The 25,835-nt window shown below is 41.7% G+C and overlaps 1 protein-coding gene across 3 annotated transcripts in view; it reads left to right on the top strand.

Annotated features, from left to right (window-relative positions):
• The window catches only part of PEX5L (peroxisomal biogenesis factor 5 like), a 746,879-nt gene that overhangs the window by 713,205 nt on the left and 7,839 nt on the right, over positions 1-25,835 (top strand). For all 3 annotated transcript variants that reach the window (XM_069213089.1, XM_069213088.1, XM_069213087.1), the window contains 5 exons: positions 1,958-2,101; positions 5,839-5,909; positions 14,715-14,912; positions 19,375-19,540; positions 22,488-22,645. In XM_069213089.1, coding sequence (XP_069069190.1) covers positions 1,958-2,101; positions 5,839-5,909; positions 14,715-14,912; positions 19,375-19,540; positions 22,488-22,645 — 737 coding nt within the window. The remainder of the gene's footprint in view (positions 1-1,957; positions 2,102-5,838; positions 5,910-14,714; positions 14,913-19,374; positions 19,541-22,487; positions 22,646-25,835) is intronic.

The following is a 25,835-nucleotide window of genomic DNA, read 5'->3' as shown; positions in this document are numbered from 1 at the left end:
CAAAAAATGACTTTAACTCCATAAATGTGGTGCTAGAGGGGTATATCACCAAAGTATAAATATGGAGTTAGTTTTGCACCGAATTAGAGTTAAAAAAAATGACACTAATTCGGTGCAAACTGAGTATAAATATGCCCCTTAATGTGTAATTCAATATCCTTTAGTATCATTGCCAGACAGTCTTAAGCAAGAAAATATGTGGCCTGTTACTATAAATGTACAAACCTATAGGTGGTGATTTGTGTCTCTTCTTTATTATGTTTTTCCTATTCACAAAGTGCAACTTACATCTGGAAAGTTGTGCCAAGCTCAGGTTTCCAGGTATTGTTCTGGGAATGTAAATTAGGCTTCCATTCTCCCTGTGCTGGGTTCTTCATAGCAGGGAACTCAGCACCAGGGGAAGCAGGGAAGTTCGGTGTGGGAACTTCCTGAGCAAATGCACTTATTTTCATTCTTGGAGAAGGCAATTCCACTGCATCCCTACCAGACCCGAGGATGATCCACTATTCTTCCCATCCTGGAAGGGACTTTACTTTGCCCTCGGCTGGAGTAAATCACTGACCATTTCCAGAGTGGAAAGGGGTTGGAGCGGAGTTAGGGAGTGCTCAGAAATGTACTTTTGTGTGTTATCCCAAACTTCCAGAGTGAAGTGTGGCTTCGACTGGTCACTGCCCACGCCTTGAGTGGGATTTACCACTGTTGATTCCGCCACACTTGTGGCAAGTAAATGCATTCTCTATTGTGATCCTATTGTGGATTCCTGTCAGGTTAAAAAGAGTCATTTTGGCTGTAAACATTTGTTTATGATAGAAATCTCCAAGGAAAAGGGCACCTGGTTGTTGCGGTCTCTTAAGCTAAGACCATGTCCTTTGTAAATCAGGCCCCTCTGTCCCTTCTTTTTTAAACCATGAAAAACTTTAAAAATCAAGATCTAAGTTTACTATGCTCTAAGGCCACCAGAGGTATGGAGTTAGTGGAACATTGATGCTTAGCTGCTATACTTCTGTAAATCTTCGCAAATGGTTGTCCTTTCAGCTCACAAAACAGATGGCTGAAACCACACTAGAAACTAGAACAGTAGATGCAGCACATGCAGTGGCTCACAATGAAGATTTGTCTAAGCTTGGGTCTAGAACATGGGCTTGGCCCTCCTTCACCAGTTAAGGTCAAGGAGGGCCAGGTCACTGCAAGAATTCAGGACAACCACCATCTATTTAAAATATTCCATTTAGATAAATTTTTAGTACATATAGATTATATGGATGTACTGAAAGCCTGGCATGGATCCAACTCTCCTGACAATACTTTGGAAACCCCCGGTCTAAATAATAATGTTCAGAAATGTGCATTGTGGGCTTGCTTTAGAAAACAAGCATTTGCAATGCAATAAGTCCCGCATATTAACAAGTTAAAAGTAATCTTTTGACAATAACGCCCATGAGCAAAACCAAAAAAAAACATGAGAAGAAACTCAGAAAAGACAACTTAATAAAATAAGGATAGCTTTAAAAATTAAAACTTTGCAATTTTATTGGTCCTGCTGGGCACTATTTTGCCGGTCACAAGCCTTCTGTTTGTGGGGCACTGGAAGTTAGAACAAAATAGTACCTCGATCACGTCTGAAGCAGCGGACGGGCACTAATTAAGTTGAAATCAATTAGTGCTTGATCCCTGCTCCACACAGAGGAACGGAAATGATTCCAGACATGCCTTGACGAATTACGAGGCTGCCACGCACACCAACAAATGGTAAGCGGCAGGCGGGCTCCAAGCCCTTTACTGAATTAAGAGTGACTCGCATGCGAGACGCATGCTCAAGCCTGTGCACTCGCAGGCTCAACCCTAAAAAGGCACGTACGTGATGAAAACCCAAATCTACCCAACAATGGAGTTTAGGGTAAGTCATGTTCACTTTTAATCAGTTCTTATCCAACTGTTCCTTATTTTTGTGATTCAGGGCTACTCATTTCACATAGAGAACCCCTTCAGAGACTGTCCTGGGGCTTTTGCTGAAGGGATGAAGAAGCTGAGAGAAGGGGACTTGCCAGTCACGGTGCTGTACTTGGAAGCCGCCATTCTGCAAGACCCTTGTGACGCTGAGGTATGTTTCCTTCTCTGAGGATTGACTTCAGATGAATATAAATTTAATACATGTATGATAGATAATATTTTAGAAATATAGATACATACAAATAGGATTTTCAAACCCTGATGGTGCTAAATCATTGTGCAGGCTGCACAATGAAGCAAGCAGTGATTGTGAAATAAAAGAAATGAAACAGGAATCTTCTATCAAAACTAGGGAAATGCAACATCCATGTCAGATTCAGAACTTATTAAGGTAAATCAGCTTTCTTAAAGTCAGATTCAGAACTTATTCAAGCAACACATGACTAATACTGAAAGCATACAAATACAACTAATGCATAATGAGTAAAAAATGCCCCAGACCATTCGGATGCAATATATTGATTTATGTTAGGGAGAAATGCAAAAATGACGCTTTACAATAAAAGGTGCGAAACTAGCTGTGGTGAGTGAATTTAATTTGCCTAAAGTGAATTGTCAATTCTGGCTCAAAAGTATCTTGGCCATAAACTGCGAGTCACCTTTATTTAATTCCCGACAAACTTCCCTTGAAAAACGGCAACACTAAATTGATTTGTTAGAAAAACAAAAGGCAATTCTTTAATAAGAAAAAAACAATTGTTTCAAAACGTTTACCAGCAAATCAATTTCTCATAAAAACAGCAGTCCCTATTGGGATTTCCAAATCACAAACGAAATATCCCCCAGTTCACAGACTCAAAACTCTGCGATTTCTGCACTATTTAGCAATTCAAAATGTGCAGAATAATTTAAAAAACACCTACTTTGTTTTAGGCTTCACATGTTTACATGTGGCTCAGGAGCCAGAATTGTGCACGGTAGACTGGGACAATGGGATAAAAGACCCCACAAGTCAGCACTGAAAGACTTTTTAATCTGCTAACACTTGCTGAATTCTAAAACAAACGTTGGACCCCATGCAAAACATGCGCATCTCATTTAAACCTAGGTGCTCAAAATTTCACTTTGTGCAAATAACTTCCTAATCACACAATCAAGGTTAATGGAATTTCTTGTGCTTAGAATACATGTGCTCACTCCCCACTAATACTGAATATAAATAGATATCACACACAAACAAGACAACTAATACATGGCGTTATCTGTTATTAAGTTCCACAGTGGGTTTTCTCTTAATTGTTTTATTTCTTTCTTTTTCTCTTTTCTTTTTACAATTCGCTGCTTTATTTGTCAGCAGATTACACATTGAATGATCCACTGACACAATAAGTGAATCACATTGATATGTTAAATGTAATGATAAAATGTCGCAATAATGTGGAGATATACTCAGCGAAATGTGAGCGTTGTTAAAAAACTAATAAACAGATTTAAAAAAAAAATACATTTGCTCATAAGGAAACTTCACTAGATTGTCTGTTTCCCTTATTCGCAAATCTAACAAAGATGCATTGGTTTGTTTGCATTATTTAGTAGGACTATCTGCTAATAAACATGAATAATCCTGAACTCACATATTGCTGGCAGTTCATCAAGGCAAGAGTTAGCATGAGTCGGCAATGGGGCGGGAGGGGGTTGCATGGGGAAAAGCCCCCACTGAGAAGGAAAAAAGTTGCATAACGTTTAAGGTATTATGTTTGCAGCAGGTTTACGAATGCAGAATTTTCCATCTTATAGGAAACCTGAATTCAAGTTCTTCTGTTCTGAGTACTCAAGTAAATCTACGACTTTTGTATATGTCCTTGAGTAGACTTGGGATTCCCAGCTCCAAATGTAGGCATAATCTTTTAAGAGCAAATCCCTGTCTTTGAAACTACGTCTTTGTGAATCTGAGCAGTTATGTATAATCGGGCCATGGCCGGCTTTAGGGCGGTGCGGCAGGTGCAGCCGCACTGGGTAATGACCTCAGTGTGGCGCTGTGCTTAAAAATAACTTAGGGGTTTACAATCACGTGCTGCAGAGCTCCTTGTGTGCCCAGCAGTTTGCCAACAATAAAACTGTGAAGATAACTTTGTAAATAGGGGAAGCTGATGTGCCAGGAAGATGCAAGCCTTTTCTTCAATCCTGGCAAGAGCCAGGATGGATAGTTTTAGAGCAGTTTTAATTGAGAAAGAAATCTCGGTGAGACTCAGATATACCATTTTGGATTTTGTAGCACACACTAATCTAGAACATATTTTAGCAAAATATGTCACGCTGCATTAAGCAGTGGATAATAGTGTTGATAAAGACAGAGGTAAAATGTATGGGAAATCTAGCCATACTACTCAAAGAATTTTACCAATAACAGCAGAGCTTGTACTATAATAACCAATGGTGTAACACAAAATGTTGGAGTCAACATGCAAAATGTGATGAGGGACCCTGAGTTTTCAATAGCCCACTGATATTCATTGATCTTGGACTGAATGGGGTCTCCTTGAAAGGTTGATGGTCCTTGCAGGATTGGGTCCCCTGCGCCCTAGGGCCTGCAGAGGCCTGCGTAATGTCCTTGGCAATAAAAGAGAGCTACAGTGAACTAAGAAGAGAGAAGATTAACTCTTTGGAAGAAATTCCATCTTCCTGGTGAGGTGGCACTTGGGATGTCTCCTATGCTTAAATCTTAAGTTTTATCTTCTGCCCATGTATTCCTTTTGAAGCATTGTATCACCTTATTGTTTGGCAACATTTAGCTATTTGCTTTAAACACAAATCAGAAGTTATATGCTTTTAGGTCGCCTGGTCTTCGGTACTTTTCTGTAATCCACAATCTTGAAAATAATTGGTTTTGAAGTTAAATTGTGCATTCATTTTTGACAGTTCTATTAGAAATATGTTAATTTCTGTTTGTAAAAAGGGTACCACTTACTTTCTAGTGTCCAGACTGATAATGGCGCTACCACCTCGATGGTACTGGTGGCAATGCTGGTGGATCTGTCAAGGTTATGGAATAACACATTCAGCAGTAAGATACCACCAACATCCGCTGTAACATCAATATCACCATCATGTGTCACTGCGTCTTGAAAAGTCTTCCTAGTGTCAGCATAACAGAGAAGGTCCAATCTTCACTGGGACATGGGGGGAGGCACACTGAAGTCAACCACTGTCCTGCTGCCATCACCACAAAGAGGCTGGATGCAGAAATGTAGTCTGATCATGAGGTGAAAAGGCGATGTGACTATCTTTATCATCGTAGTGACGCTGCAGGCGGTGCTCGACTCAGATAATGGCCACTCAGTTCCTTGGGGCCATTTCTAGTACCACCAAGGTGATAGCATAGTCTTCATCAAGGCCAGACACAATAAGCCTAGCTAGTGTTCTCACTGTCAGAAGGTCCAAGAAGTACAATTAGTTTGTGTGTTCATGTAGCACAAAGTAACCAAAGGACTTCGTTGACATGTAGGTGATAACGTAAACCTAAAAGTCACTTTGACTTAAGTATATCAAGATTCTAATAAATCATCTCCTAAATGATTCCTTGGACATGCTGGAAAAAATGTATTTATTCTAATCCCGGAAAGAAGTCGTCTTTCCCAACAAGTCTAAAGGTGATGTTTTTAGAACCTTCTCTGGGGACCAGCCTCTTGGAAATTATCTAGTTCACATTCTTAGTTCAGAGAATGCTCTCCTGGCATTGCCCACATTCGTGGAAGGGAGAGATGAAATAGGATTTCATGATGTTATTTTCCAACAATTTTATTACAATGTCCAAATAAGTACACTTTGCAAAAATAACCAGTATAATACATTTCTATGTCTTTTGTTATTATTGTCATCATTATTCAGGCCTGGCTGTATCTTGGTACAACACAAGCAGAAAATGAAAACGAGCAGGCAGCCATTGTGTCCCTCCAGAGGTAATTGAAGCTAAGTGCCTATGGAGTAAGTCTGTTATTGTTTGTCATTGAGGTGCTTCATGGAGATGTGTTTCTCACTAGGGAGCATTGGGCTTTCATCCTCTTATCTCAGTAAACTCAGTTACTGTGTTGAAATTCAGTGTCTTGCTAAAAACTGCATATCTGACAAATGATGATGCCATTGCTAGGAGTAGTAATAAACCACTTGTAAAATAACCAAACTCAATTAAAACTACATAAAGCATTCTGAGATATTCTTCTGGAGACCTCACTGAATACCAAACATGCATTTTCAGAGACAAATAATTTGGTTCCGAGTCAATGTACTCTTCATATCCTATGCATTTGGAAAAATCTGTCTGACCACTAAGATTTAGGGAGCAATAAAGTTCCTCTTTTTTTCTTAAGTGAACCCCTGGAAATGCCTATGAGAATTTATTTTGTCATGCAAAAATGCGTGGACCAATCAGATCTTCAAAACCTTTAATGGTAGGCTTGGACATGTCAAAAGACATGAGCTTCCATCTTAAATGCGACTCTACCTACAGGCTCTTTATGGGTTAGTCTAGACTTTGGGGGTAGACAGCCACAGCTAATACTGGAGAGAATTCAGAGAGTTTTAGGTTTTTCCCTCCTGTTTAGTGTGAATTTTACATCATGGAAATTGTACGTTGAAGATTGAATGGATACTTCAGCTTCTTTAATCCCTAAACTAGAAATGCATGGTCCTGTCACATGTTGAAGACATTTTTGTAAAATAAGATAGAAAAAATAATAAATCAGGAGAAATTTAGGAGAACCTAGAAAATATTTGTACTTTGTTATCAGGGAAATGCTATTGTGGAGAGTCAGTAAATTTTACATTGGAGGAGGGGTATGAAGGTGAAGGTGGCGAGGTGTGGGAATGACATCAAATAAGGCCTGTTGAGTTTGGGTATCATCAGAGCAGGAACCATCACCATTGTATCAATGCCTTGGTAAGATGATTACGGTAAATCTTATTCAACGTGTGAGTATTTCTGTGTTTCTATGGTGAGGATAATGCTAGGAATGCAGCGACAGAGAACGTGCTATAGGTTAGTCCAACATTCAACCCTGCCATTATACCACGTAAAGCATCACTTACAGATAACATACTATCCTCATCTCGTCTGAAATGTACTATGAGAAATCCCTCTTCTTCACCATGCTTAATTCTTCTAGTAGGATACTGTGTTGTGTTGTTTCAGGTTTTAAGAATGCAAAAAAGGGCCACTGTTAACAAAATTAAATCAAGTTGTCCTCCCATAATGACACCACAACCACACGTAAATGACCCTGAGTTGTCACCGTTCAACAGAGAGGATTGGTTACAAGCAGACAAACCAATGTTGGTCATGTGCTGTTAAGTGAGGACACGGTCTATAAAAGGTTTCTCAGTTTCCCTATAAGTGGTTAGAAAATGTTTTAATGGTAAAGGTGAGCTCAGATTTCAGAATGTACTTGTAATACAAAAATTACATAACTACTCACTCTTAACCTAAAGTGTCTACAACTTGCGCCCTCACCATGCACAGTCAGTGTAATCATTAATAATGTAATTTCAGATGTTGCTGTGATGTTATCAATGATGTCATCAAACATTTTAGGTAATTAGGAGTCCATGGCGAGGGTACAAGCTATAGTTACTTTATGATATGCATGATAGTTACTCGAGATAACAAAAACTAGTGAATTTCACTGGTCTTGTTTGTTTAAAATGGCACATTTTAATTGACGTTTTCACCTAACTATAACATCCTTTGAACCAATTATTTTTTATAAAGTTTCTAAGGTTTAAAAAAAATGAAATTTAGATATTATTATAAATCCTAACTATAATGTCACTGTAGTCATTGTTTTTATCAGTTTTATCAGTGAATTTCTATTTTTTTAATGTAAAGCAAGACTTCAATCCCTGTGCATTGTAGGGAGCGCACAACCCCATTTATTATTTTTTTCAGTGCCCCAGGCCCGCAGATCCACTAAAATTCTCCAATGTGGCTGTAGTGACTGCTACAATGGATCACTCATCAATGAAATGGCAATTTAAAAAAAATTGGTTAGAACTTAAGTGGGTCTGTCTGGCACCTCCAATCCCTAGAGAGCCAAGGGTAAGGGTACCCCTACCATGCCCCCTTTTATGGTATTGTTAAAAACATTCTATGTCTTGGCCAATGAGTCCCCAAGTCCTAAGATGGCAGGTGCAAAATTTCTTTAGATTGCTGCAGTCAATAGCATCCTGCCTTCAGCCTCATGGCTCTCTGGATCCATCGGCGTTAGTCACAGTCAATCACTCAGAGTGAGGCAAGATCCGTGGATCCACCATAAAGGATCTATAGCGTGAAATATGCAAATATTTTGTATCTTAATTTCATAAAAACTACTGAACGGATTTACACCAAATCACAAAAAGCAGATTTTCTGGACCAAGATCGAGCTTTCTGCAGTATCGCTGCTCAATTTTCCTTTGGAAAATTGTTTGCGAAAAATGCGTATTAGAACCCGTTTTTCTTGGTCTTCACATGAGGGATCACCCCAAAACTTTCCAGGAAGGACCTTTTTTTGTAAAGTTTTGAGAAGGTTTGTCAAATGCTTTTCCTATGAAAATGTGGTCTTAACTACTAGCAATGAAATGGAAGTGGCATATATGATTCTCTCATTATTTCAATACATGGTAAGTTTTACAACTGTTGATGGCATGGTCAGCAGGCCCAATGCTAACTCTGTGCTTGGGTAGACAAGCATGGGGACACTAAACCTGTCTATCATCCTCAAAACATAATTTACCATTATTTAGGAAGTCACACCGTGGCACTGTGGAGGGTTGATGCTGCACTCGTTTTTTAACACCACGAGATCACATGAGCATGACAGTTGTCCTTTAAAGTCGTGAGGGAATGATTAAAATACACAGAACAAAAGCCTTGGCTTAAGTGAGGCAATGTCGGTAACGGATGACTCAAAAGCAGCTTCTATTCTAAGATATACGGGAGGCTGTTATCAAATATGGCAAGGGATTTTACATCCTAGTTGCCCCCGAAATTTTAAGTATTTATGTATGTTCTTCAGCTTGCTCTCCCTTTTTTGATTTGAGAAAATGAAAGCAAACTATTTTTTATTTTGCTATTTTGCAACAGTACATGCTGCCATGGAAAACTGCAAATGGAATAAAACATGAGGGATCCAAACTCATCCTGTTACCACATCAGCTAGCCCAGCAACAAATAAAGAGGTGCATGTGGAGCAAACGTTTCAGTCCCTCTGTATCTAAATTACATCAAAGTATGTCCCTGGCATTTTTCCACAGATAAATTCCTCGACAAAATATTTCTTGACTGCACCAAAGCAAATGTTTTGAGCCAGAGCATGTCAATATTTAAACCATTACACGGTATCAAAATGGAACTGCATTGCACTTAATGTAATATTTATAGTACAGCAAGTATTGCTCAGGGTGTCAGCTTGCTTCCAGATGCTACTTTGCATTTATGGGCCCAGCCAGCCAAATGTTTAACAGGAGGATGCAAAGGCAGAAACAGTTAAAAGGATATGCCTTTCTGCCTTTATTGATAAAATTCTGAAAAAAAACTATTTGATGTGTGATTAAATTCATTCAATTCTTAACAACCCTGTTTGAATTAGCTAATCAAATGGTAATTATGTTAATGGCGGAAATTATGTAAACTTAATATTTCAAAATGATAAAGCTGAGCGTTCTTCAGACCCACAGAAAAAGATCAGGCCGTGAAAACAAGTGCAATATTTCATATTCCAAATGGCAGGTGTCGGAGTTAAAATGTTAATGTGGTTCCAGTGGGACTGAGGCAGACGGGCGTGAACATGGAGAAGGTTTGCAAAGAATAGACACGAGCATCGCAATACATGCGGCCCTCATGAGCAAATCAGGCAGGTGAAAAGGGACCCACGTTCGTCAAATTGGGACAGTCAGCTTTGAACTTGTAAAAACACGCAGTGGAGGTCCTCATCCTCGGCTCTAACCGTTCCACATGGGACGACTCCTAGTGGCTGGCCAACCTAGGAACCTCACCAACTCCCACCACCCACGCACGCAACCTTGGTTTCATCCTAGACTCATCGCTCACCATGACCCAGCAAGTCAACGCCGTCTCATCTTCCTGTTTCAACACCCTCTGCACGCTTCTCAAGACCTTCAGATGGATCCCCATTGAAACCAGAAGAATGGTCACCCACACCCTCGTCAGAAGCAGACTGGACTATGGCAACTCCCTCTACATGGGAACAACGGCCAAGCTCCAGAACAAACTGCAACGTATTCAGAATGCCTCTGCACGCCTCATCCTCAACATCCCACGACACAAACACATCTCAGCCCACCTCAGAGACCTACACTGGCTCCCCGTCAACAAGAAGATCACCTTCAAACTCCTCATCCACGCCCACAAAGCTCTCCACAACTCAGGCCCTGCCTACCTCAACGAGCGACTCAGCTTCCACATGCCCATCCGCCAACTTCGCTCCGCCAACCTCTCCCTTGCCACCGTTCCCCGCATCCATCGTACCACAGCCGGTGGAAGATCCTTTTCACACCTCGCCGCCAAAACCTGGAACTCCCTCCCCGTCGACCTACGACTGACCCAGGACCTCTTGACCTTCAGGAAACGACTCAAGACCTGGTTATTCGAGCAGTAGCAACCCCCCCCCCAGTGCCTTGAGACCCTAACGGGTAAGTAGCGTGCTTTACAAGTGATTGATTGACTGATTGAGGTGTTTTGCAAGGTGCATGCATTTCTGTTCTCAGAGGTCAATCTTTGTGGCAAAACCATCTGTTAAACCTGTGCAGCAGACTATTAACAGGTCCCAAATACCCAAAAAGAGTCCCACACATTTTCCTGTCAAACCAGCCCTTCACTCCAAGATGGTCTATAAGCCACTCCTACCATGCTCAGGGCAAAATAGAAATGCAGAAATTTGCCTGATGTAGCGCTTCAGATCACATAATTCTGGGCCTCTTGCCGTAGTATGGCGGCACCAGAAGGTGGCACTGTAAGGGCGCTGCCCAACCTCACTTTACAGAAAGGTCAGGCGTTGGTAAATTCTCATTGGTAAAATGTCTCTGAAGCACAGAGGAAACCAGTACAAAACTCAATGGAGGAATTCTCAAGTGGTGCTTGAACATTCCCATCCTTTAAAACAATGTAGGACTAAGTCACACACTTCTATGTGCACATAAGTTTATCATAGGTGCGGAATGGCAGGTCCTAATTCACAAAACCAAGGTCTGGGAAGCTTTACTACAGCAGGCGGAACTCAAGGCTGGAGCCAAGCTGCAATACTAGTGGATTTTCCGCAGATGTAAGTTTATGGCCAGCTCTGTGAGCGCTGAGGGAGGACCCTGGGGTGTTCAACTGGATGATCTTAGTGGTGTTCATGATGGTCTGGGGGAAGGATTGCAAAATGTTTGCATGGATTTATGTAGAGAAATCCTAGCTGGAAAGTAACGGAGCGCTGTACATGGTAGAGGAGCCACTATGCAGTAGGGATCGAAGGTTAACACTAAAAGATGAGCTACAGCAGGGGGTGCACAGAGGGAGTGAGGGAATGAGGAGTGCTATGGATAGCGCAGGGCAGAAAAAAATAGCTTTGTAGATGGTGAGAAATAATGGAGGGGGGGTCTGAGGGTGAGTGGTCTGGGGGTAATGAAAGCAGCGTTAGGATTGGACGGAGCGCCCTAGGTGGGCGCTCTGATTGCTGTCTCCAACCCGGCAACACAGCCTAATGCGCATGTGCGTTTGGGTGGCCCTGATAGAAGTGCTGTGCACTCCCCCTCTGTCCCTGTCACTCCCCTTGGCCTCTCCCCTTTTACAAGAAAACCATAATAAACATAGTTTACTATGAGTTTGCTGTAAAGGTTTTGCAGCTGCTGCTGCTGGCGGATGGGGCAACGCTCCTCCGCCAAGGCGGAGGAGCCCCCCCTGCTGACACTCAGAAAAATGATTGGCAAGGGGGCCACCATTTATCAAAGCCATCATGGTCATGTTTTTCCCATTTGTGATGAAATTGACCTATCTTTTTATATTTTTGCATGCATTTTTCTCTACCATGACTGCGGAGTTTCCGCTGTTGTAAAATTACTATTAAATTGCAGTTTTGTGAATACCGGACAAGAGTAAACTTACACAAACGTGTAAGTTTATATTCGTGAATCAAGCCTCTAATGTTTTCAGCTGTTTCATGAAGTCTTGACTAACATGTTGCTACTCAATAAATATCTCTAAATATAAGCATGCTCGCCATCATGTCACTTTCAATCTAAACCCGAAATCTGATTAATTCTGTAGCGCTCCTAGAACACCTGTGAAGCATTTACCTAATCAGAGGCAACTAATGCCATCTGTTTCTTTTTTAAATTCATAATTTCATTAATTAGGATTAATAGCCATGTCGTTTTGTGCTCTAAGGGAAGAAATAAACCCCAAAACGTAGGTACAGCTCCTCACGGAGTCAGCAAAGACTTTCAACACACCTTGACTCTATGTACACGCTCAGGCAAGATGCTCCAGCCGGTTAAATGACTTTTACCTGGATTCTCTTAGCATAAAGAGGTAAACATCCACTGATATATTTACTAAGGTGATAACAGTGAGTATACAACCACTATTGAATGTTAATATGCAGCAGAGCTGTAGGGATATTCTAGAATGCCCCACATCTGTTTTATGCAAATATTTAATCAAGAATGTATACCATGATTCATTAAACATTTGTAAATTCCTACCTACATATTTTACACCTATTGTTACAAACATGAGTATTTGGTTATTTTACAGACATTTCTGGCTTACACATAGGCAGAATACGCCTGTCATAAACTACTCATGTACTTGTATGCAATTTGCTAAGAATTCTTATGCTTTTGCTAATGCTGCCTACAGTTTGTTACATAGGGGTAGGACATTTGTGAAATTTCACTTTTGCTTTTTGATTGGTTGAAATGTCGCCCATCCCAACAACTCCCACGTGATTTGTGCAGCTTGTTGCACATCCGCACACGTAGTGCGGCACTCACAGCTGAATCAACCTACATGGATGTGGGAATGCATGAGTGTGTACATACATGTTTCAATGCTTTGTGAACCAAGTGTCAGCTATGAATGCATAAAATTTAACTTTTTCCCAGATGTAAGTCTAACATGAATCTGGGTCACGCTACCTGCATCAGGGCCCAGGTGTTGTGTCCAATGGTGTGAGATTCCCAATTCATAATTGTTTAACTTAGAAAGGTTACCAACAGTACCAGAAATGTGTGGCCTATTAGATGAGATTTACTTCAATATCATCGTAAGATATTCAACGTTTGAATCGTTATCTGAACAGGTGCTAGTGCAATCCTTCACCAATATGTCCAGATTGCAGGGATTGCACTGCAAAGTTTTGCACTGCCATTTGCATCCCAGGGCAAATTCAGAATTTGTGTATACTGTATTTGTGTATTTGTGTATACTGTATACTGACAAATGAAACATATTTTTTTGCAAGTCCGTTGGTCCAAATGTTAGTATATATATATCCGGTGAATACTTTCCCCACCATCGGTGCCATCTGAGTTAAGCCCCCCCCCCACCACCACACACACACACATACACTGCCAAAGTTGAACACACCAAACTAAGGCCCATATTTACACTTTTTGACGCAAACCAGCGCCAGCGCTTGTTTGCGTCAAAAAGTTTACCGCCAGCTAACACCATTCCAACGTGCCAGCCGGGCGCCTTATTTATGGAATTATGTTAGCCGGCGCTGCGGCCTGGTTAGAGTCAGAAATAAATGACTCTAACCGGGCAGCGCAGGCGTAGGGAAGAATGGGGGTTGTGCGACAAAGAATGGTGCAAGTCAGGTTAGAGTCAAAAATCATGGCTCTAACCTGACTTGCGCCATTTTTTGACGCATAACCCCCGTTGAAATGACTCCTGTCTTAGCAAAGACAGGAGTCATGCCCCCCTAACCAATGGCCATGCCCAGGGGACTCCTGTCCCCTGGGCATGGCCATTGGGCACAGTGTCATGTAGGGGGGCCCAAGTTAGACCCCCCCTATGACACTTTAAAAAAATAAATAAATATACTTACCTCTACTTACCTGGGATTGGTCCCCCCATCCATGGGTGTCCTCCAGGGGTGGGTGAGGGTGGCCGGGGGGTGTCCCTGGGATCAGGGAAGGGCACCTGTGGACTGCTTCCATGGTCGGAGACCATGAAAATGAGCTCACAGGTCCCTTAATGCCTGCCCTGATCGAGGCGTTAAAAACCGGCGCAAATAGGCTGTGCCGTTTTTTAAGGCCCGCCTCCTCCTGTGCGTCAAAATGACGTGGGAGTATAATTAAGGCGCACATGCCTTAAAGTCATTTTTTGCACGGGAACGCCTACCTTGCATATCATCAGCGCAAGGTAGGTTTTCACATACGAAAAATTACTCAAACTCCATAAATTTGGTGCTGGACGGGTCCAGCGCCAAAGTATAAATATGGAGTTAAGTTTGCTCTGAACTTGCGTCAAAATAAATGACGCAAATCCGCCACAAACAGAGTATATATATGCCCCTAAATTTCCCCATTTTGTTGAGGTCTCACGTCCAAGATGAGGAACACTGAGAATGGAGATAAAGGAATTTATTTAATTTATCAACAAATAAATACAACTTCATGGACTTTTTGTTTTCTTTCTTTTAGTAGTGCTTTATTGTTCTAATTTGCAAAGGAAATGCTTGTTGTTGAATAACTGTAACAAGTGTGTTTTGTCTTCTGTTCAGATGCCTTGAGCTACAGCCGCACAACTTAAAAGCCCTGATGTCATTGGCTGTAAGCTACACGAACACGGGCCAGCAACAAGAAGCCTGCGATGCGCTGAAAAACTGGATAAAACAAAACTCACGATACAAACATCTAATGAAGACCAAAAGCAGATCCCCCGCACTGACCAGGAAAATCTCCAAAAGTTTAGTTGCCAGGTACATTAGGAACCACTGTGTCTCAAACGGTAGATATTGGGAATTAGAATTGCACATGCTGCCTCTGTCACGAAGACACACCAAATCTTTAATTCCAAGTAGTCAAGACATCCCAATTTGAGTTTTGTGGTAGTTATCAAAGACACACAAATTTGATGAGGAACAACCTTGCAAAATTGTCTAGGGAAAAAATGGTTGAAAAATATACAAAACGTGTGGTAATCGTGCCACAAAACACTGATACCGCATGGTATCTGTTATTCTGACCTGCAATATTAGCAATAGGTGGTAATCGCCACACCAGTACATCCCGGGTGCAGCAATTTCCACTCATTTACCTCAAAACGCGGAAGAAGTCTCTAACTTGGGAAAAGGACAACCATGCTTCAACCATAGACTTTTTCTAAAATGTATTTCTGGAAATTGTGGTATTAAAGATTTAATATTGTGTGATTGTAGCTTCTAATTAGCAGGTAGATACGATACGTGCAATGGCATTGGTTAACACCTTGTCAAGCATCATAATGGAGCATCCAATCCGAATCACAGGCATTAAGCACTATCTACTAAAGATGGGCTGTCCACGATATGTCTAGGATGGCTATATCCATCTCAGAGTTTCAATATATCCATATATGACACATTTACATTAAGTGTTTAATTTGTAAAATAATAAGTGCTGATGCCCAATATATTTCTCAGAACCACTCAACCAGTGCTGACAAATGTCAGGGTGCAAACACAAAGGCGGAGTAGTCTTGATTCCAAATCATGCCTCTTTCTATCATTTTATACTCCATGTCCCTTTACTTCACTCTTGTGAGTTGCTTTTCACCCCTGCTTTCTCCCTTTGTCACTGTTTTTCCACCTTTCCCTTCCTCCTTCTTCTGTGTTGTTCTCTCACTTACTCTATGTCAAACTCTGATAACGAAAAGTCTGTGTAGGTCCCCAGAAATAATTCCCGGTGGACCTCTCCTGCAACCGCAGGCTCAAAGTAAGCATCATTTACATATAGATAATCTAACATAGTGATTCTACATTACATAGCCAGTCGTTATCTAGAAAATCTTGCAACAATGTGGCTCTACTGAACCTACATTTTTACTCCCCAAATCTGGAGGATTATTTTTTCTCTTTTTGTTTTATATATAAAAATCAGTATTCATGATTAGACTACAAGTGTCACCACCTCATCGTCAACACATCAATCACCAACCCACTCCAAAGGCTACTTCCTCAACTTCTCAACATCATCAAGAGTCTAGTGCAAACCACCCATAACCCCTGGACTGGACTGGACTGGACTAAGCACCTTGCCATCGCTATCTCACTATTCAGCGTCAACCAACAAATGAAAAAATCAATGTTAACCCAAAAGAGAACATCAAACTTTTAGATCCTTCCACAGGTCATTCTCCATTGACAATTTAAATCTTGAACTCATCCCTCACCATGTCAGCTCAATGTCCAACTTCAATACCTTTTTAAATGACTAAAACACTTTTCTAGAAAAACAATGCACTATCTAAAACATGCAAGTGCAGACAGAAACCTTCAGCATCCAGGCACTTCAAAGAACTTGCCAACAACAAACATGCCACCCGAAACAGGAAATATAATAGAAGAAAGAATTCTTGACTATCTAGCTTCTGAAGGTCCCACAGTGAAACACACAGACAATTGATCAAATCAACCAAAGCAAATGTACTGTGCAAAAACCATAAATGAAGCTGCAAATAGAAGCAGAATACTCTACAAAACAATCAAGTCCTGCATCATCCCTCTGCTTGACTGTCCTACACTGTGCACACAAGTGCAATACATCAAAAAAACATAAAAAAACTGAAGATCTGACCGCACATTGACAACACCAAGCCTGCTTCTCCTCTTATCTCATCTAACATGCCACATCCTTGCACTATCTAAAACACAAAACTGACATTAAAGCATTGAAACACAACATTCATAACATGTATCAGTAGATTGTTTCACACTCACCATTAGAACACCACCACCAATACTTTCACTATTCACACTCACCGCACTTGCACAACGTTTTTACAAACACAAATTCATTTACACAGAGCTATTACCACACACATTCACACCATTTGTGCAGTGAACACACATATTCGAACTACCAACACACAGGCACACACTCACATGCACACAGAAATACATTCCATAAGTGGCCATCTGTGCTTGAAAGTGCCCCATGCTTTAAACAACACTAATAGGAGGTGGCCCTCAAACCAACCTTTTCTCTACTATTAATTTTCTTATGTTTATCAAAAGTAAGAGGGTAAATTGTGATTTTATTATTCAAGGGTCTTTTCTGAAATAAATACCTTTGGAGGAACTCAATAAGCGGGTGTCCCCTCTGCCACCCTGTCAGTCCCAATGACTCACCACTTGTGTTTCTGATGGTGGCGCCTCAGCTGACCCCACTGTCAGAAACTCTTTTGTGGAAAGCCAGTCGACAAAAAGAGTTGGCTTCCAGGGCTTTCAAAGGCCTGTCCTTTTGACTCTATATGCATCATTTGTTTTGAAACTGCTTCTTCATGCACGGAGGGTCGGACTAGGACAGAAAATAGACCCAAGCACCAAAGTGGCCCCCATTATCAAATCAGATAGCTAAAAAATGGCCTACATGTGCAAATCAGGACAGTTTTAAACTCATAAAGGCAAGCTGTATGTCAGTTTTCAAGGTATGGGAGACTGCAAGCATTTGTGCTTTGTGTAGGCTGTTGTTGTGGTAATAGCAGAGTAAAAACAGGCACACAAAACCATAAAACAGGAACTCAAACAGCCAAAACAAATTGGCCCAGACACTGACCTGTCAGGCCAGTCCTTCAGGCACTGCTAGATTGCCCTACAGGCCAGTCTTACTCTGCATGCAAGGTATGGCAGTCACAGGCAGGGAAAAAGATTAATATCCCCTACATTCCCACCATGTCAGGGAACCTGATTGACCATTTTTCAAAAATAAGACACAGCACTAGGGTATTGTTGGGTGGCCCTGGCTACGCTGACTAGACAATATAATGAGGGCAGACTGGAGATGCCATGACTGGATCTGTATTACTATGCTGCGTACTTACAGCATGCAGGGAAGGCAACCGCGGGCATGTGCAGCCTGGGAGGCCGACCTAAAAACTCCACTGGAAAATGGGGGACTGGGTACATGTTTGTAAACTTACTCGGACAGTCTCTTCAAATGCCCGCTTCAAGTTGGTGCATTATAATATCCTGCACAGATTATATTTAACTCCCAGAGACCTTCAGCACATGACACCGGCCCGACCGGACAACTGCCCGCATTGTGGTGTTGGATGGGTGTGTTTCCTACACTTGGCCTGGGATTGCCGACCGGTGCGGAGTTACTGGAATCAGGTGGTGGATGAATTAAAATGGGCTACACACCTAAGAATAGAACACAGGCCCCAGTGCTACTTGCTGGGTAATACAAAAAGAACAAAAGATCACAGAATTACGTATAAAGTTCTGCAATTAGCACTGGGGCTGGCAAGGCGCTTGGCCTCCATCACTTGGATGGGTCAGTGGGCTCCTAAGATAGAGCACTGGCATAGAGACGTAGAGGAGCAGACACTAGCAAAGGAGGCATATTTGAAGCTCAGTAAGACAGATGACAGTAAATAAAAAAGTAGATGAGGAACTCATGATCTGGCGAGGCCTATGTGATAAACTTTTAGACCCTGATGCCACCATAGCAACAGAAGCTAGCAGCAGCTCTGATAACACTGTGGACGATGTCACTGACCCAGAGGGGGAGTGGACCTCCCACAAGCCCAGCGAATGGAACATGTCTCGAGTGTGGGACAGTGACCTGCACCCCATTGGGAACCTGATGCTACGAGTGATTGATGGATGTTTGAGTGTGCGCTTTCTCATGTTTTGCCTACCATGTGACGAAAATCATACTCAAATAACGTCTATGTTGCAATTGATAAAATTGAAAAATACAGGTTTAATTGAAAAAAATGTGAGGGCAATAGTTATGCCATTCATTGGAGACCCTGCAAAGAACCATAGCAAACAATGCCACCTAAGGTTACCCTGGTCAGGAGGAGGTCGTAAGACTTAAACCACTCCGATGTACCATGTAAGGACAACACAGAACACATACATTACTCACACATGGGTTGAACTGCTAGGTTGCATGATCCATTCACTCCAATAAAATCTCTGGGGCTGTAGGTAAACCTCCCTCCTCCCAAATCACATTACACACTCTTCCTGGGGCTAGGACTGGTTGTGGAGGCTTTCTGTGGGCAAATCCACAACCAACGACCCACACTGCGTAGCATGAAGTGCCAATAAGACCAGAAATTGGGGAATGCGCACAGTATAGAACCACATAACAGGACAGGTCCACATTGTCAGGACATCATGGCTTCCTCCTCAATAGCCCAATAACCACTGCTATATCTCTTGGTTGCAGTGCATCCCTCGAGGAGGTCAGGGACCTGTACTTGGAGGCGGCCCACCAGAACGGTGAGCTGATAGACCCCGACTTGCAGACAGGACTTGGGGTGCTTTTCCATCTCAGCGGGGAGTTCGATCGAGCAGTGGATGCCTTCAATGCTGCCTTAACGGTCCGGCCTGAGGTAAGGAGCAACCTGCCTGGCTCTAAAACTCTTCTTGATAGTTAAGGTCCAATTGTCATGCCAGCTGTCAATGCTGACCCCTACCTTTCAAATAATATCAAATGAACTGGTTTGTGTAACCTAAAAGTGGAACATGTTCTATGACATATTTTTAAGGTTGTTTACAGGGCTGCATGAAATAACCATCATCTTTTATGTGCGCTGTGGGTGGCTCTCATCCAATGAGCCAATTAAAAGCATTTTTTTCTGTAGCATAATATACCTAGGATTTTAATAGGCATCTGCTGCTCAGTGACCTCCAAGTGACCTCAATGTGCTTTCTAGAGCAACAGGGGCACTGTGTGTGCATGTGTGTGTCTGTGTGTGGGAGGGAGGGAGGGAGGGACAGATATAGGCTCAGTTCTGAGGATACACTTGCAGTATATGGGTCTTTGTAGTCTTCTACAGCCTCTGTAAGCATGCTGGAAGGGCACACCATGCCAGTAATAAAGAAAGCATATTAAGTATTCAATAAGGCATAGGTTGGGATTGCTTACCAAATCGATGATAAGGCTAGTCTCTCATTTGCCTTTGTGGCTTTGTGACAGAAATGTGTTTGCAATCTGTGCCCATTTACCAACTGTGAAACCACTGATGTAATTAAAGTCTCCCTGTGCTTGTCACATCTTCTGTGTTGGACTTGAATGTGCATGTCATGTACCTTATGATGTTCCCAGAAAGATGGTTCTGAGAGGTGAATTTCCTATGTAAAATCTCTGTAGGGACCAAGTTGCGTAGTACCATAATTCACACACCTGTCTCATTATTGTGGTCATGGCTTGTGGCTTCATAGGAATGTGAGTTGTTGGTGGTGTCTGATCTGCATTTCTGGTTAGAGCCTATGAGTGCCCCCAGTTGGACACAGTCCTGTAGTTTGGAATTTAATCGTGATGTGGCAGACAGCTCCAGTGACAGTTCTTGCCCGCATATATTCTATCCTCTGTCAAGAGAGCTCTTACCCTTGTACTGTGTGCTAGCTGTAATTTCTGGTTTAGCTGTGCTCAGAATATAATATGTATTGTTAGCAGGTGCTTTGGGTCTCATTTAAAGTATGATGGGCTGTCCACCATCCATCGAGACGGTGAAGGTAATGCCAGCACCCTGGCTGGACTACACCCACCATGCCGGTCACCTGGAGATCGGTGTGTTTTCAGAGGTGTCACTACCACTGAATGTTTGCTGAGCGGATGCCATGTTTCAGGGAGCTTCGCAGCAAACTTCTTTGCTTTTCAAAGCAGGAGTTTGTTTTTGAAAAAGAAAAAAAATATTGGCCTTGGCATCCTAGGAAATTTCTGTGTCTGTGACAGAGGTCATTTCTAGTCATTTTGATTTTTGTTTTTTTCAGGACCACCAAACTAAAAAAACGTATATCAGACCATCTGCTCTAAATAAGGCGGACGAACTAATGCACATACAGGGACGGGCCCAACTCCATCAAACCCTTGGTGTAGGATTTCCACCTGCGATTCAGTGGGGCACTGCTGTCAAAAGCACAATGTGTCACCTGACTCTGCGTAGAGCAGCTGGTCAGAGCACTCCAGCATGGTAGTGTTGGTGTCGCTGTCTGCCAAGCTCTAAATCCGGCCTTTTCTGAATTGTGACAGTTTCTTTGCAATACCCGTTGTGGGAGAGCTTTTAGGAGATGTTCCTTCGGCATTTTAGACTTTGTATCTATGTATGGTTGTCCCAGTTGGATAATTGCTTGATTGCGGGGTTAACTTTCTTCTTGCGGGTTGGAGTAAACAATGGCTTTAGTTGCCTATTACTTTTGGTGAAAATTGTGTCATTTGTTAGCGGATGTGTTGTTTGCTCATTGTGTACTTCACTTTCTATTGGCAAAGACTGTAGGGCGTCTTTACGAGCCCCTTGAACCACCTTTGCATCACTTTTTGTGAGGCAACTGTAGCACAAACCTTTAAATCATATCTGTGAGGCCGCGCCATGCCACTTTGCAGGTCTTTGAATGGCCTCAAAGATATGGAGTGAGGCAAGGGAGCCCAAATGGTTGCGTTGCCTTACTCTGTGTTAGGGAGTTGTTCTATGGGCATTGTGGTGGTTGTTCCCATGCAACACCCATGGATTTTGATGCATCCCAAGATTTACAAGACCCGGTAAGCATGGGGATGTGTCGAAACCTTACCCCCACCGAAGGCGCAACGTGGAGAAATATCTTTATTTCTCACCGTTTTTCCTCTTTCTATGTGTGCTGAATTCTGCAGCACACATAGATAGAGGAAACCGCCTCCCAGGGTTGTTTTGTGCAGAAGGTGCTGTTTCTTTACGAAAACAATCCTGCATGAAACCCAGGCACCCTTGCACCATGGTGCAAGGGTGCCTGTGTTGGCGCTAGGCTGCCGAAATGGTGCAAGCTTAGGGGAAAAGACAGGAATGGGCCGTGTGCCATAAATACGTTACGTTCCTGCCCTTTCCTTTTGACACAGAGCAGCTCAGCAAGGTGACCTGCTGCGCTGCCCTGTTCCAAATGCGCATAAGTATGAGCCTGGGAGTTTATGGCTAGGTCCTATATGCTGACTCCATCTACTCTACTTGTGTTGAGTTAGTCTTTGGTGAACTGGGTCCTAAATTCTTGGGAATGAGATTACACATTTTTTAACTGAATGCAAACTTTGGAAACAATGATATGTGATTAATAAAACTATGGAATGACTGCTTGCATGTTGATTTATGACCTGGTGTAGTAAACGAAACCGATGTAAAGAAGTAAGCACTTTTGCATTGGCATAAGAACCAGGATAGTGGAGGTACGTGAATAGATGTTTTCAAGTAAATATTACAAAACCTTTTCAATAGACCTAAGATCGCGGTCCAAGATAACACATCTCTGGTTATTGCTCAATAAATTCCTGCTTTCTTTTAAATTAAAATACCTTTTTTATTTTAAACTCAGGACTACTCTTTATGGAATCGCCTTGGTGCTACCTTAGCCAATGGAGATCGGAGTGAAGAAGCTGTAGAAGCCTACACGAGAGCCCTGGAGATACAGCCCGGCTTCATCCGCTCCAGATACAATTTAGGGATCAGCTGCGTCAACCTTGGAGCTTACAGGTGGGAATTAGTCAAGTTAGCACGAGAATTAAGCCTTGCAGCATGCTTTCAGATTGGGTGTATGTTTACAGTGTGCCACTCTCTGTGGTTTACACCATCTCTAGACCCTTTTCGACTTTAGTACCAGTTAAGGATGCAGATGAGCAAAGTAGTGAATTGCACTCATTCTTCAGATTCAGGGACAGATTTATTAAGGTTTTGTGTCGCCCTTGCGCCACGCAACAGGGGAAAGGGCAATGCAAAACTTAAGTGAGATTTATTAAGTCACCAAGGCCACTTAGAGTTGCCTGCATGACTTGCTAAATCTGGAGTAATGCAAGGCAGCATGAATCACTGCCTTGCATTACCCTGCTCCATGAATATTGGCGCATTCCAAGGGTTATCATTAGTGGTAGACTCTGGAATGCATCCCCAGGAGACTCATAGCAAGGAGAAATATGTGTTTTCGCCCCTTTTTTCCTCCTTCCGCAGCACACACTGTTTTCCTGCACAAAAACAATACTGCCTACAACGCAGGCACCCTTGCACCATTGGCACGAGGCAAACAAAAGTGCGCCAGTGCTGGCAAAGGACAGGAATGTGCCGCACAATGTTAAATACAGTGTATTCCTGCCCTTTCATGCAGCACAGCAAGGGGACTTGCTGCATTGCGTTGTGTTGGTAAATATGGCCCTCAATTTCTTTTTTTTATAATCAGTAGTTTAGGACCCAAAAAACAGCGAAAACTGGAGATCTACTTATTAGGAACATCCATGCAATTTGTGTATTTTTATATTTTTGGGGTTTAACACCCATCCTCAGAAGTCGGCCTGGAAATGTTCAAGGAGTGTAGATTTTATTGTTGCCCTACATTTACTGCTGCAAATTGTTCACATTTGTATTTTTTCCCCTTTTTATCCCACAAGGGTGTTATTTTCCCCTTTACCTCCAAAAGATATGGACAAATTTAGGGGACTTTTACACCACCTACTCCAAACTATTCTCAGAAAGGATATGCTTATTACTGGAAATCCCTCAAAGGAAAAAAACAGCCCAAAGAATTAGCCATTCCCGTACCAAGCTCTACAACTCTGGAGAAGTTTTCACAATAATCTGCAACGCTATACCAATTCTTCCAAAAGACTAATACATGTAATTAATACTTAACCTGTTTAACCATTCTCTGGACAGTCCAGTACATAGCCCCAATCAGCTATACCTCTAAAAATACTTAAGCCCTGATTTAGAGTTAGAGCTCATCCGCCAAAATTTGCTGGTTGTCCTGCTCACCTCTTTAGTGTGAGTTCATAAGCATATGAAGTCCTGGCCAGCATGCGTCAAACTCTAAATAAAGGTGCATGCTACCAGCACTTTGGCGTCATTACATCAGGAGTCATTGTATCACGTGGGAAGTTTTCTTACCTTTATATCAGAAGTCTTTTACATTCAATTTATATTATATTATATTATATTATATTATATTATATTATATTATATTATATTCCAATACACATATATATTTAGGTATGCTCCCCCTCGTCATTACTTCACAACTCTGTGATGCAGCAGCACCAAGCATTCAAAGGATAATTCCATAGCCATCTTCCTCGCGCAATCAAAATAATTTATTTTAACAAGAAAAAAAAACCATGTTTGAATGTGCAAAGGATACAAAAGGTAAAGTTTAAACAACATATTTAGATATGTTTAGTTATATGTAGAGATGAATCAATTAAATGTTTTTGATTGATAAATAATTGAAATTGCACAGAAATTAATAATAAATCATGTAATAGTAAAATGGTAAAAACGTGATTAATTTAAAATTAATTTTGAAGATAGTTAGAAAAGTAATGTTAACTAATTGTAACAGTAGAAAAGTTTATATTAAAGCAAAGTTAATGTTTGTATAATACTGACATAATACAATGAACTAATGTAAGGTAGAAGAAGAAGAATCTTTATTCGGTTTGAAGAAAAATTAATCCATTACAACAAATAATCACCAATACATTATAAAAATACCAATAAAAACCATATATGGTAAAAAACACCCATCATAAAAACATATACATATATATAAAGATAAAAAAAGAAAAAGTAAAAACCTCATTCATAAAAACAGAAAAAGAATAAAAGAAATCACTCTAAAAATTCGAAATTTTTGCGCCAAGTAGTAGCTCCCTTCAGGAATGATCCCAGGCCCTTCCATACCTATACATCTGAGGCCATTTGCAGCCACATAAAAGCAGGACGGTATTGCACGAAACCCTTGGGCCTTAGGAGCGGTAATAGAAATCGAGTTCTAAATGGTGCATAAAAGACACAAAACAGTGTAAAATGGATCAAGGTCTGATGGGACACCCCATCACAGGGGCAGGGTCTAATACATTTTTCCCCATACTGACCTAAGGGGAAGCACAAATTACTTCTAATGATCCCCAAGCGATTATGAGAGACCTTTCCCTCACATCCTTAACTTCTAAAAGATATCGCTCAGGACCCACCCACATCTTTAGCATAATAAAATCCCTGATCGATTTTTTCCCTAGAACCTCCCCCTCCCTCTTGGTCTCCTGGATTCTCAGAAAGTTATCCTTAACCCATTTCTTATCGTAGCTAGTCAGGTCCTCGGGATAGTCAAACAATTCAGGCCGCCCCAGGTCATGTGCCATCTTCCTTATGTGAGACAGCCAGGGAATATGCTTTACATTGTCGCAGGCTAGACACTCCCTTAGAATATCCCTATTAAGAGTGGCATGTTTGTTACTCTAAACTGAGATCCATAACAGAAGGGGAGCCAGCTGGGTAGTGTCCTGTACATACTCAAGCTCGAGTTCCAGGTGAAGGCAAAAACCAGGAATATTTTGTCCAACACCCAGAAGCCTTCTACAAAAACGATTATCGTCCACCATAAGGGCTCGGGTATCCCTAAACCCCCAAAGTGCCGAACCATACAGGAGGACAGGTAGGCATTTCCGCCTATAGATTTCAAGCAGGGGTTTGATAGGTTTACTACCTACCCTAGCCGCAAAGGTTGCACCAACTGTAGCATGAAAAAGCACAATCCTTCTAGCAATACAGGGTTTCCAAGATCCTTTCTCATCAAAAATGATCCCTAAGTATGGGAACTCATGGACTCTGCTAATAACTTGATCCTCCACCCTTAGCTCCCCCACCCTACTCATAGGTTTACCACAAACCATAAAAT

Source organism: Pleurodeles waltl, chromosome 11 (assembly GCF_031143425.1).
Source record: "Pleurodeles waltl isolate 20211129_DDA chromosome 11, aPleWal1.hap1.20221129, whole genome shotgun sequence".
NCBI classification, from domain to species: Eukaryota; Metazoa; Chordata; class Amphibia; order Caudata; family Salamandridae; genus Pleurodeles; species Pleurodeles waltl.
Note: the sequence above shows the minus strand (reverse complement) of the source record. Positions and strands in the feature narration are given on the sequence as shown.